At 40.1% G+C, this 13,483-nt stretch overlaps 2 protein-coding genes across 2 annotated transcripts; one reads left to right on the top strand and one right to left on the bottom strand.

Annotated features, from left to right (window-relative positions):
- Window positions 1–1,170: 1,170 nt before the first annotated feature.
- Window positions 1,171–5,553, top strand: LOC120570440 (zinc finger protein 100-like). Its single transcript, XM_039818789.1, has 2 exons — window positions 1,171–1,190; window positions 3,195–5,553. Exon 2 carries the CDS (start codon window positions 3,263–3,265, stop codon window positions 4,298–4,300), a length of 1,038 nt encoding a protein of 345 aa, XP_039674723.1. The 5' UTR covers window positions 1,171–1,190; window positions 3,195–3,262; the 3' UTR covers window positions 4,301–5,553.
- prmt2 (protein arginine methyltransferase 2) lies at window positions 4,802–12,809 on the bottom strand. Its single transcript, XM_039818788.1, has 9 exons — window positions 12,537–12,809; window positions 12,237–12,440; window positions 10,637–10,798; window positions 9,271–9,435; window positions 8,930–9,105; window positions 6,162–6,291; window positions 5,935–6,071; window positions 5,548–5,722; window positions 4,802–5,333 (listed from the first exon to the last, which is right to left on the bottom strand). The coding sequence occupies exons 1-9, from the start codon at window positions 12,627–12,629 to the stop codon at window positions 5,301–5,303; spliced, it is 1,275 nt and encodes a 424-aa protein (XP_039674722.1). The 5' UTR covers window positions 12,630–12,809; the 3' UTR covers window positions 4,802–5,300.
- Window positions 12,810–13,483: the final 674 nt, after the last annotated feature.

Genomic DNA, 13,483 nt, shown 5'->3' with positions numbered 1-13,483 from the left:
TTTAAGAATTCACCAACACTGCGAAACATTTCAGCACAGAAAAAAAAGTCTGCAAGTGTTATTTCCTGTTGCTGGATTCAGTGGTTGAAATGACTGCAGAGACGTATACATTTGCGACATGGACATTATTTTCAGGAGTTGTTTATGCTGCGTTGAAGCGAGTTATCCCGTCACTGTTCCCATGGTCAGAGCCAGAACCAGAGACGGTAGGCTAGGGACATCTGTGTCCTTTCAGTGCCGACAGCAGTGTGCCCGAGCAACTGACAGATAACACGTCTGGAATTAAAGGTGCTCTAAGCGATGTCACACGGTTTTTAGGCTACAACATTTTTCGTCACATACAGCAAACATCTCCTCACTATCCGCTAGCTGCCTGTCCCCTGAACACACTGTAAAAAAAACGCGGTCTCTGTAGACAGGCTCCTGGCCCAGCCTCCACCGGCAAACAAAACAACTTCCACCAGCCCACCTAACAGAAAAACATTTGCGGGTGGGGTTTGGGGTTACGCCAATGTGAAGAGGAGGGTGAGTGGGGGTTGAGTGGCAGAAGCACGGAAGAGAGGGAGAGGGGAAGGGATGAGGAGTAGGGAGGCGCGAGCTAGCGATTGTTTTGTTTGACAATACTTTGAACATCAACAAGAAGTGACTTCACCTAACATTGCTTAGAGCACCCTTAATGTTTAGTCTTGCTTCACGTAATATCATTACATTTTATCAGTGGTGGAAAGTAACTATACCATAGGCTACTTCAATTCAATTGTAAGGTTCTTTTAATTGAGTATTTTCATTTTCTCCTACTTATTAGGCTACTTCTAGTCAACCACAATTCAGAGTCAAGTAGGCTATTGTACATTTTGCTTAAAGCGCCCATATTATGCTCATTTTCAGGTTCATAATTGTATATTAAGGTTGTACCAGAATAGGTTTACATGGTTTAAATTTCAAAAAACACCATATTTTTGTTGTACTGCACAGCTCTCTCTTTTCATCTGGTCTCTGTTTTAGCTACAGAGTGAGACCTCTTTTCTTCTTCTGTACTGTCTTTGATTGCACTCGCACATGCGCAGTAGCTCAGATGTAGATCATGTCAGCTAGCTAGCTCCATAGACAGTAAAAGAAAGGCTGTTTCTCCAACTTCAGTCAGTTACAAGGCAGTATTAGCTGGGAGACTTCTAAATGAGAGCACACATGTAAGTAGTTCTTTGTAGATTATGGTGAACTTGTGTGTGTTGTAGCAGTGCTTTGCTATTGAGAACGAGGTAGCATGCTAGCGTTAGCGTTAACGCTACGAGCTAACGGTTGCGGTTAGCCAGCTCGTTTCGGCTTGTGACGTCACAAGCCATGCCGATTTTGACCAGCTCACCCGGAGACTGAAGACAGGACACATTCAGAAACCGTATCTCACTCAAAACAGCATGGATGGGTTTTTTTTCAAAGTCTATGCGTGTGGAAGCATCAGAGACACAAAAGAACACCCCAAATCCCAGAAAAAGTGTTTTTTTTCATATGGGCACTACTTATGTTATAGCTTTAGTTACTTTGCAGATTCAGATTAATAATACAAAATAATATGAATTGTAATATAACTAATTACTACTGACAGTAACTAGTAATCAATAATGCATTACATTTTGGAAGTAACTTGCCCAACACTGCCCAGAATGCATTTGTGTATTGCGCATCCACACCATTTTCTGTGGCTGTAATTCTGCACCAAGGCTGAATTTCGGGAAAGAGACTTCAGATACAGTATTAGGGGACCACTAAGGTCTATATAAAAGCATCCAAAAAGCAGCATGTCATGGAGAGACGCACACGCTCGCTCGCACGCACACGCGCGCACACACACACACACACACACACACACACACACACACGCACACACACACACACGCACACACACACACACACACACACACACACACACACACACACACACACACACACACACACACACACATCCTAGCTCTGGCTAGATGCAGCAGAGAGAGAGAGAGAGATCGAGTGTGTGTGTGCTGCACGCATAGTCTATGGTTGCATGTGAAGATGCTTCCTTTTTACGGGGTTATACATTTTTCACAAAATAACATCACACTGTAAAATACATATAGCCACACAACAATGTTAAGCATGACTCATGAAGATAGAGGCAAAAATAGCTGTCAATATATTTTTTATAGATTCATGTTTTCAGGGGAGCTCATCTCTTTAGAGGAGCCATTCCCTCTCTGACCATACTTCATAACGCAAATGACAGGAAATGATCATGCATGAATACATACAAAATAATAAATACATAATGTATTAAATACAGACTGCTGCTAAATACTGTATAATTTAAAATTAACTTATTAAGTTATATTTTATTTCGTGGTTCATATATGCATCAGTTTTTTTTTTTTTTTTTTTTATACTATTACTAGTATGTTATTTTATAGCATTTACTCAAAGATGGTAATAATTAACTATACGGGTGAGGTGTGGTGCCTGTGGGGTGAGATGATTCACGTTGGTAAAAAACGGATTATGTTCGCTGTTAAAGACTGTGTTCAACCCCAACACGTCGATTCACCACAAACGCTTGTTGTCGTTGTCTAAAATGGTTTTGTACGCCAAAACGTAAACATGCAGCACAATATTTCGCCATCGCGTAAAGAGAGCTGGAAGTTTGCTCATGTTTCCCATTTCAATAACCACCTTTAAATCTAACTGCAAATGCGTAGATATGACACAGCGGTTTGTTATAAAAAGCTCTTCCTATTGATCAATTTGGTTCGGATTGTTGGTGAAATAACATAATTACGTTCATAATACCGCTTGATTGAAACAATTCATCGGTATTAATTTCATGGCCATTGCATTGTATCGATAGCATTTAGTTTTAGGGCGATCGAAGCACGGCCTACAATACATCTTTGTTATGTATGCTAGAGGTAGAGTATTTCTGGTTTTTATGTTAGCATGGCGATTATTGCTGCCTGTTTGACCGGTTCACATTGATGCACGTAATCATGTCGCGCACTGACAAACAGTTGGCGTCAGTAACGAGGAAGTAATAGAAAGATAATAGAATACGTGATTTTGCCTTTAGAATATTTTAACAGTAATAAAGCTGACAGGACGCAGCTTTGTATGATGCATGTCTACCCTCAGCACCACTGTAAAGCATAACTAATGTGTTTAATCCCTTTCAGATGGTGCCTATGATGTGTCAAAGAATGAAAAGCCCTCGATCCCTCCCACTCTGGTTGTAGATTGCACCATGTTAGATAAAACCAGTGACAAAGACCAACAGTCTGAGCACTGCTCAGACTGTGGATGCATCCTTTTACAGTCTGACTCGGATTCAAGCAGCACTTCAGCTCATCCTAAACAGCAACGTGTGCACAAAGCAGTCAGTCCTTCCAAATGTCCATCCTGCCAGGCGGGCAGCAGCCTTCCAAATGGGCGTCGCCGCATCCGCCTGGACCCTCACAGCTGCAGCCTGTGCTCCAAAACCTTCATCTCCTCTGCCCACCTGGCCCTTCACCTCGCCTCTCACAAGGAGAGGAAGTTCAGATGTAGCACTTGTGGGAAGCACTTTCATCAGGCTTCCCACCTGGTGGCACACAAGATGATCCACAGCGGGGACAGGCCATTTAAATGCCCAGAGTGCGGTAAGACCTTCGGCCGCGCCTCGCATCTGAAGACCCACCGGCGGCTTCACACAGGCGAGAAGCCTTTTAAGTGCACCTACTGTGACAAGTCGTTCACACAGAAGGCTGGGCTCCTGGCACACGTCCGTCTACACACAGTGGAGCAGCCATACAAGTGTGAGCAGTGTGGTAAGGGTTTTCGCTCTTTGTCACGCCTGCTCTCTCACAAGGCCGAGGAGTCGTGTGGGCATAACAAACCAGTGTCGGCACAGGCAAAACCAGTGTCAGCACCAGCACTCAACCAGCCCAAGAAGACACAGAGTAGCCCTGAGGATCTCAAGTGTGGCGTCTGCTGTCGCACCTTTGTACGATCATCATACATCAGATTGCACATACGCCTCAACAGAGGACAGCGGCCTTATCACTGCAAAGTGTGCAACAAGACCTTTGCCAGGCTGGATACGTTTGTGAACCACTGTGATAAACACTTACGAGAGAAAGGGGATAAAAGTGTGGTAAAGGAGGTAAAAGACAAAGTTGTTAAACCTCCCTTGTTTGTCCCGCTCTCCAGGCCTCCTCCTTCTGAATCCTTATCCACTCAGCCTTTATCCTCAGAGGTCAACACACGCTCCAGAGCAAAAGCAAAGAGTAAAACAGAGCCATGACCAAGAGGAGTGCATCCACACAGACAAAAATGGTCTTTAACCAAGAAATGTGGCATAAATATTCTGCCATAGCAGATTGTAACAAATGCTGGACAGTATTGTCATGTTGATGTAATTTTCGAAAAAAAAATCCCAAAACAATACAATGATTGAAAAGTTATATGTTTACAATTACAATTTACAAATGATCAGAAAAAGGGACAGAGAAAGCAAAGTTGTAGTTGAATAACTAAAAAAAAATACTGTTATGTGATTTATATCATTAGTTCACCAATTGTTAATTGGTACACTTTGTATTAAGTTATTTTTTATTTAAAATAATTAATTTAATTTTCAATGAATATCTTTGTAAGTACCACAATGTTGCTATTTTAGCCCCCGAGGCTAATTAACACTTGTAACAGTAACATTTCAATGGCGTACATTGTTCACTCTAATCTTTAAATATTGAAAATATAGTATCTCTAACTATTATAATTCATGGTTAATGTGTTGTTGTTGTTTTACCCATACAAGCCTATTGGCATGTATAGCAATCAGAACAAATTACACAGAGTAAAAAAAAAAAAATACACATAAAAGCATATTGTGGAGGACTGAACCATTTCTTTTGTTGCACCTTGAGACCACAAATATCTGTTGAAAACAGTTTGTTGTTTCAATTATCAACCATTGTCTTCAATAAAGCATCTTATTCCATCTAGCCCAATGAGCATTCAAGTCAAAGTTACAGTAATGCTACACAGTTCATTCTTAGCATGTAACTTCTTTTGTTAATCTGCCCTTATGACATGGTTCATGGTGTGCCCTATCACCTGGGCCTGTAGTTATCAGGCTTAACATTTTAGGACTACATGTCCTGTCAGATGAGCTTCCTTTGGGCGTCACACTTTATTCCCAGTCAGCAGCAGCTCCCCGCTGATACCTCACTGACCCTAAACTCAACAGAAGATTTATTAGACTGTTTTCCTGTGGATCTCCATGGCTGACGGAGAATCTGTCACCTCCACATGGGGAAACTCTTTGTCCCAACCTATGGACAAAGAGAAACAAACTTTAAGGATACCATTTCCAATTTACAGGTCAAGTTAGGACTCTTGAGAGGCTAATGTTTGAACAAAGTCACATTGCATGAGAGTCACAAATGTAACCACAATGCTGTAAAAGAGAATTAAACAATCTACCACCACTTGGGCATAGTTAATGCATTAGATAAGGAGAGTACAAAGTGAAGATTAAATGTTTGCCTGGCAGTTGTCCGTTTCCTTTTTGCTGCTGTTAATGCTCCAGTGCAGGGAAATGGTCATGTGGCGTCTCCAGATGGGGTTCCTGCGCAGGAAAATGGTTCCACTGATAGAGTCTCCTGCATACACACTAACTGGCCTGTCCAGCATGAACAGAGTCTGCTTCCAGTGTGTTGGCCTGAAGAGAAAAGAGTCTACTTAATATTGTCATGCACTGCAGTTTTTGAACCTTTTTAGACTAACATTTAAGCATATAAAATTGTTTAGAAAGTATTCGCTTGCAACTCACAAATTATGATTATTTGAATTATCTGTATGGGCTTTTAAAGGGCTCAGGAGCACTGCTGTTAGTCAATAAACTAGCCTTAGTAAGTGATTTGGCTGTTTTACTGTGAGTTAGGTCCGGTGTTTAGCTCCACTGTTGCACCTCCCGTCTCCAGGCTCTCGAAATGAACAGTGAACCAGGAGGTGAATCCATGGAAAACACCAGGCTTTTCCACACAAAAATGAAACTGACCCTTTATTTCCTGAGAAATGAAACATAGGGCTCTATTAGTTACACAATCCAACTTGTGTGGGGTGGAGCAATTCCTTATTAAAAGGAACATAAACAGTACCTCCAGGTCTTTGACTTGCAGAGTGTACATGTCCAGGCATAGGACATCACAGGGAGCAGTGAGGCAGTCATCAGGTTCAATGACATGGCTGAACTTTGGCTTGGTAAAGAACTCTTGCTGTGCCAAGGGCCTGCAGAGATAAAACTCAATTAAAAAAAAACATGAAACGGATATCTTATAATACTAGACAGAGAAAATGACAAATACAATTTAAGCACACATAATATAAGATTATAAGAAGATAACTAAGATATAGAATACAACATAAACAAAGTAATATTCAAAAGAGGATAAAGTGTAAGAGACAAGTTGGTACATTCTCAATGCCCCTTGAAAAACAAAAATCTTTACAAACTGTAATCACATCAATCCCATATGCAAACTATAAATGTGGGGCTTGTGCACAATGTAACAACACAACTAGACAAACTTGGTTCAACCACCCACACAGGTAAAACATACAAATCAGAGGAGTAACTTATGCTATTAAATGGGTGTAATTTACTTTTTAACCTGTCCTTGTGAAAAGGGATATGGTGGAAAAGTGATAAGATAATAAAAAAAAGACTAGAGTAACATAAAAGTACCAAAAAACGAGATGTATTCAGTTGCAGCACCTTTTATGGAAATTAATTGCCCACTCTCTTGAAATATATGTGAATTGAGAAAGTATGTTTGTCAAAGAGATGGGGAGATTTAGAGAAGAGGATAAATGAGGAATTAGACTTAAAGCCATTTCTGTTGAGTCTACTGAATTATATGTTCTTCAACAGGATGGCTTTGAGAAGAACTGGAAGTGTAGCTGTTTGATGAATGTATTGAGTTCAAACGTAGAGGGACATTGACATTAGTTAGGGTTATTCATAAATATTAAGTGCTGAAGGGGATTTAGATACACAGTCTTTTGGAGAGAAAAAAAAAACATTTTAATAATTGGGATGATAGAATACAGGATTTATTTACTTGAACTGAGAAACTGATGTTCAACCTTTTTCCCTATTGATGGGTTAGAATGAGAAGGTCCTAGTATCTGTTGGGGAATGATGTAAAACGTTGATTGTAATGATGTACTTCGTATTTGTGTGGATAATTTAAGTTTCTGTATGAACTAAGGATATGGAGATTTTGAAAATGGTATGTTTGAAGGAAAAGATGAATTTTGTATTCATGGTATCTATGGTGATATATCGATATCATGACCGTTCAGTGCGCTGTATATAAGGAAACTATAAACAGGCTCAGGCACCACCCTGATAAAGGCAAGATGGCCGAAAACTTTGGTGAATAAAGCACAGTGTACTGGACTTGCATTGAAACTAGTCTATATCGATATGTTTCATTTCCCAGGATTATTCTGGTGCCGCCGGATATTCCTAATTTTTGGCCGGATGTCCGTCACCATCCGCTTTCTTTGTGTTGGCATTCTAAACTCTGGTGGATTTATGAGGACTATGGTTAACTGCTCCTCAGATCTATGCAAGATAAATCCAGACAACTAGCTAGACTATCTGTCCAATCTGAGTTTTCAGTTGCACAACTAAAACAACTTTTGAACGTACACCAAAACAAGTTCCTTCCCGAAGGCTATTTTGCAGAGACCTTAATTGAGCCGGGCGCTTTGTGCCGCCCAAGATGATTGTGATTGGTTTAAAGAAACGCAAATAAACCAGAGCACGTTTTTCTCCCATCCCGGAATGCTGTGTGGATTAGCCAGACCCTCCTCCGCAGCGCTGTGGAGGTCTGGCAATGCGATGCTACATTGAAGCTCACACTGGTCTGCACCTTGCTGTATGTACGCTCTCAAAGTAAGAAATTGGTACATATATGTTATCACAACAAAATATCACAGTCTGTTGGTCACAATATTAAGTCTTATTATGCCATGTAAACGCCATAGCATGAATATTCTAACCAGGATAAGACTCAAAACCGGGATCCTGTGGTGCATGTAAACACACTCCATGAGATGTCGTTGAATGCATCCAAGAAAGCCAGCAAATGGCCATTGACACAAGATTATCTTGTCAATGTACTATTTCTTCTTATGCAGTTTAAATACCAATTAGCTGTTTAGGTCAACGTTAATTGTGGTTGGACAGTGACCGTTTTCATGTTTCAGGGCAACGTAAGGCAACTTACAGAAATACAAAGTCGCCAGTGAGTTGCTGCCTAAGATGCTGGTGGATCAGTCACACTGGATCTATTTTGAAAACAAAATTACTACCTGCAGAATGAGGGATGTATGTTAAGAATAAAGAAATGTGTTTTTGAAGCAATGTAATTGGTGTGAAAAAAGTTACTTGTACTTACATTATTGAGTCAACAGATCACCCTGTGTTTGACATACAGTATAGATTTGTGGCATGAAGAGTCATTACATACAAAGTTTATTCACATAAAATAAAAAGTACTTTTGTGATTGATAAACACGTGCTGCTCACATATGACACATGCCCAATTTGAGTTTTATTGTACTACAATAAAACTTAAGTTAAATGGTTAAATGGCTTGCCATACATGTAGCTTCTACTCTGGATGTCACACATATCTGCCATCCCTACCATATCTAACATCACTTCCTGGCACCACAGACTATTATGCTAAAAGTTTAAACTTCACATCTGAGATTTGTCCCTTTTAAATGTCTACTAAAAATGATATTTAATATTGTGACCTTGTTAGATGTAGAAAATCTAAGCATGTACAAAAAAAAAAAAAGTATAAGTGAGACAGGTTAATGTTATGTTCAGTGAGAAAAGTTGACTTACTGAAGAGGAGTGAAGTCCAGGCCGTAGGGCTGCTCCCAGAAGGCCATCTTCTCTGCATAATAGCTGTTGGCCTGACATGGCACCAGGGTGAGGGCCGCAGATGAGGGCCACATCACGCCGCCTTCCTTAAGCCAGCGGTCCCTGGCCAGCAGAACTGACTCTACCATGAACTCAAACTAGACCAGAGGAAACACAATGTGGTATATTCAAACCTAAATGGGACTGAGAGTGGAAGAGCCAATCAATTCAATAACACTGAAATAATACAGAGATAAAGCATCTAAAGTAGAACAAATTTTCACACAATGTCTTGTATTATTCGTAATGTTTATCATTTTTACCAGCAGGCAGTTTCCCATCCACTCAGACACCAGGACGTCCACCTGCTTAGGTAGCTCGATCTCCTCAGCGCGTCCCTGGAGCACCGTGACCACCTGCTCACAGCCGTTCTGCTTCACCAGCTGTCTGGTATACTCTGCCATGGAGCTCGCCTCCACAGCATACACCTACAATACCACAGATACATCATGCTGTTTAGGTAGAAACACTCCTCGTCCAGCAGATGGGAGTATAGGTACACCAATGTTTTATATACAGTGTACCTGTGAGTAAACAGAGTAGTTTGATACATGATATAGACATCATGACATTTCTCATATTTCAGGCAATTTTTTCTTGGGAATTTTGTTATGATTTGAGCTGCACTCAGAGTTTAAACTCCATTTTTGGTTAAGGATTATGCAATTGCAGTATGGAAATTGCCATTATATTTGAGTGTTACCTTATGCAAATTTGTTCTAATGTTCTAAAACATCTTGGGGTTAAACCTGAAGTATTTCAATTAGAGCACTGTTTGTGTGTGTATGCACATGCCAGGCAGGATTAGAAAGCTCTAATTCATTCCCTGAATGTTTTTTTTTTCAAACTTTTTTATTTAAATTTTCACAACACGTGTTTTCACAATACAGTACAGTCCATGGTGAACAAAGCATAGTGAAAACAGTGTGTCACTTCCCACCCACAAACCTGACGAACACACACTAGTAAGGACACACAACATTTAAAGATAAAAGTGAAAAAGTTAGACAAATTAAAAGAGATACAGGAAGAGAGGAGATGACACAAAAAACAACAAGAAACAACAAGAACAAAACAAAAAAGGGAGGAGTCAAGTAGAGCAGTCCACGAGGCCCGAAGTCCTCCAAGTCAGGAGATAAGTTGAGGGAGTCAACGAGTTCTAGGAAAGGGTTCCATGTCTCTAGGAATGTCGCCATAGAGTCTTTCAGAAAATATCTGAACTTCTCAAGCTTCAAATTGTCGAGCACCTCTTTCATCCAACGGTCGTGTGTAGGGGGGCGGGAGAGCCTCCAGTTGAGCAAGATCAGTCTCCAGGCTAGCAGACATGTAAACGCCAGGGCCCACGTTAGTGCAACAGGGAGGTCAGCGTCAGAGGAAATACCGAAAATGGCTGACAAAGGGTTAGGGGGGATAGTGCGATCATTGGCTCTGCTCAAGGTGTCAAAAATACTCAACCAAAAATTGGTTAATTTAGGGCACATTCCCTGAATGTGTTGAGTTAATATATGCCTCAGGATCTGAGCCAAACTGTCTGTACACTGTAGACTGCTTTACCAGCCACCTGGGTGTTTGTGTGAAAGAGCCTCGGTGTTCGAATAACTTCCCCACCAGCCACATTGTTTACATTACCTCTGAGGGTTGTGCCAGCTGAGCGCAGAACAGGCTGATGATGCCAGTCCCACAGCCGAGGTCCATCACCACCTTACTCCTCAGAGAAGCGCTGTTGCTGACAATAACCTTCCGGTACGCCTCAGTGCGACTCTTATCTGCCAACATCTCCAAGTGAAGCCTCTGTGTGATTAAAAAAAAGAACTAATAAAGTAAAATAACTGATGTGATATGAGGATAATCTGACCTATCAGTGCAACGTGTGACAAGTCATGACATGTTGTATGCATGTTCTTTTACAGACACCCAAAGGTTACAAAGAAAGATGAGATCATGAATAAATAATATTTCAAATAATTACAGACAAAAAAGGAAGACATTTCAAAATAATCTAATAATTGTTTATAACAGCAACAACCAATCACATCCTAGTTTGCCGTGATTGAAAGACAAAGACTGTGTGATGAAAAGTAGAATAAATAAAATGGTCATTGAGAAAAATGCTGTTGTGAAATCAAAACAGACAGACATTTCATGGTTACATGAAATTATCTTATTTATTTAATATTAAACACTTTGGGTCTCCATAGTAGTTTTGCCCATTAATTCAAAAATGTGCATACTTTCAACATCTGACAATTAGTTTTCAAAGCATGCCTTAAATTTACCTCCCAGGCAGCCATGTTTTTAATTGAATGCAGTACATGATGACAATCACTGCACAGATACTTGAAAACTCGGTCGAAAGGTAATCCATCACAGCTTTAGTTTTTTTGCCCCAGGAAGAAGGAGGGTAGTGGTATAATAATAATGGGAATTTAAATAAACTATTAACAATCATCGTAATACAGCAGGACAAGTTTGAAAGTCAATAGCTAAACAGCAGCCTTTTACATTTAATTTACATATCTATTCTGGGTTTGATTTTTTTGAAACATTTTTTTTATAAATGTAATGCATTTCTGCAGCTATCTGAAATCTCTGAAGTACACCAAATAATAGTGCCTTATAACAACTGCATTACATAACATTACAAGGATAAAATCACTTTGACAAACTCAAGTGAGTTTCAGGTCTCTGCATGTTGATGTTTATAGCTACCATCCTAAAATTCATGGGGGGCTGAAAATCAGTATGCATAGTCTTATGTTAAGTCTTATGCATAGATAATTAGGCTGTGACTAGAGATGGTCCGATACCAATTTTTTGCTTCCCGATACCAATTCTGATACCTGAACTTGCGTATCGGCCGATACCGAGTACTGATCCAATACCAGTGTGTCATATATTTTATTATGTTTTAACAACTGTATACTACTATCCCTGTATGGATGTGATATGATTTCTATCTTTGTTGTCAGTCTGGCTCAGGTTAAACTCTCATGAACGAACACAAACAAAGAATGCCGTAGAACATTCTTTTGTTATCCAGTTTGACAGTCACCTATAACGGAAAAAGAACATAAATAAACTACTTTAACGTAGATTTTCTTTAGGGCTTTATTATGTGGTATCGGATCGGTGCATATCCAGTACTTCCCGATACCGATACCAGCGTTTTAGGCAGTATCGGAGCCATTTCTAGCTGTGACATGCAAAACAGTCCTTTAAAGGTTCTAACCAGTGTCCCATAACTGCCGAAGTATTCTTCATCTTGCCATTGGTCCTCCAGAGAGGTGTGCTCATCCTCCTCTTCCTCAGCAGCAGCATCCTGGCGCAGGTAGCTGGCAGGGACATAACCTCTGACCCCATGCAACTCTGCCCACCACCACTCTGGTGAAGGCTTGGCGTGCACGAGTAGTCTGTCCCCACTGCTGAAACAAAGCTGCGGGACAAAACAGCACAGTCAGAACTACCCACCCGACTTTCAACTTTCCGGTAAAGGTTATTACACTGTAATGCGTCTTTGTGGGTTTTTAACCTGGTCGCTGCTACTTCCAGTGAAATTAGACAGGGCAACATACTCTTCAACAAATGCATCACCCTCTTTCTCTTTCTCTTTCTCAGTCTGCATGTCTGACGGTGGTCGTTTCGACTGGCCTGCGGTTTAGTTTTCCTAAAAGAAACTAGTTCATTTTCACGATAAGACGGTGCATCTGTAGGTAAAAAATAAACGTGTACTTTTGTGAAATGAGCGGTAAAATCATCATCACAACATTTCGATTTCAACTGACGTTGAACGAATGCTTCCTGTTTTGACGTCAGATTAAGTTACCGCGCCTTCACGTGCTGTCGGAAATATCGGAAATATAATTCGAGACCAAAAACACATGTCTAGTGAGTTTCTGTCTACGATTTCTGTACAGTTCTGTACGCGATTATGTAAGCGTTTTAAAAAACATTGGCAGATATGGAACTGCATCATATGGCAAATGTTTGGCGTTCCACTAAATATATATTTTTTATTAATTTGGTTTTCTTTTATCATTTTAGATTTGTGCACACATTTCTTCCTAATTTTGCCACCATAGACAATTTTATGTTTAAAGTGCCCTTTAATACAGCCAAATTGACATCTTGTTTCAAAGAACTCAAAGTAAAAGTGTAACACCTTGACTTCCGAACATGGTAAATGAATATCAGAGGAGCACATAAATGCAGCACTACGCTCTGGAATAAATGGGATAGAAATTTACTTCATTTTAAAATTCTGAGTACTCTCCTTTTCTTCAAACAAAAAGATCCACTTATATTTGGTACATATGAGGGAAAACTCTTAAAAGGACTCCTGCTTTTAGTTTACTCCTTTTTTAGAGTAAGCTTACTGCTCTTCATATTCAAAGTGGTACCTCAGTAGCAATATTATTATTGCTCTTGCTATAGCAGAATGTTTTTGCTTGGTGTCGAGATGTGTTAACATTCGGAATT

The sequence above is a fragment of the Perca fluviatilis genome, chromosome 12 (assembly GCF_010015445.1).
Source record: "Perca fluviatilis chromosome 12, GENO_Pfluv_1.0, whole genome shotgun sequence".
Classification (NCBI taxonomy): Eukaryota; Metazoa; Chordata; class Actinopteri; order Perciformes; family Percidae; genus Perca; species Perca fluviatilis.
The sequence above is the reverse complement of the archived record's forward strand: the minus strand, read 5'-3'. Positions and strand labels throughout refer to the sequence as shown.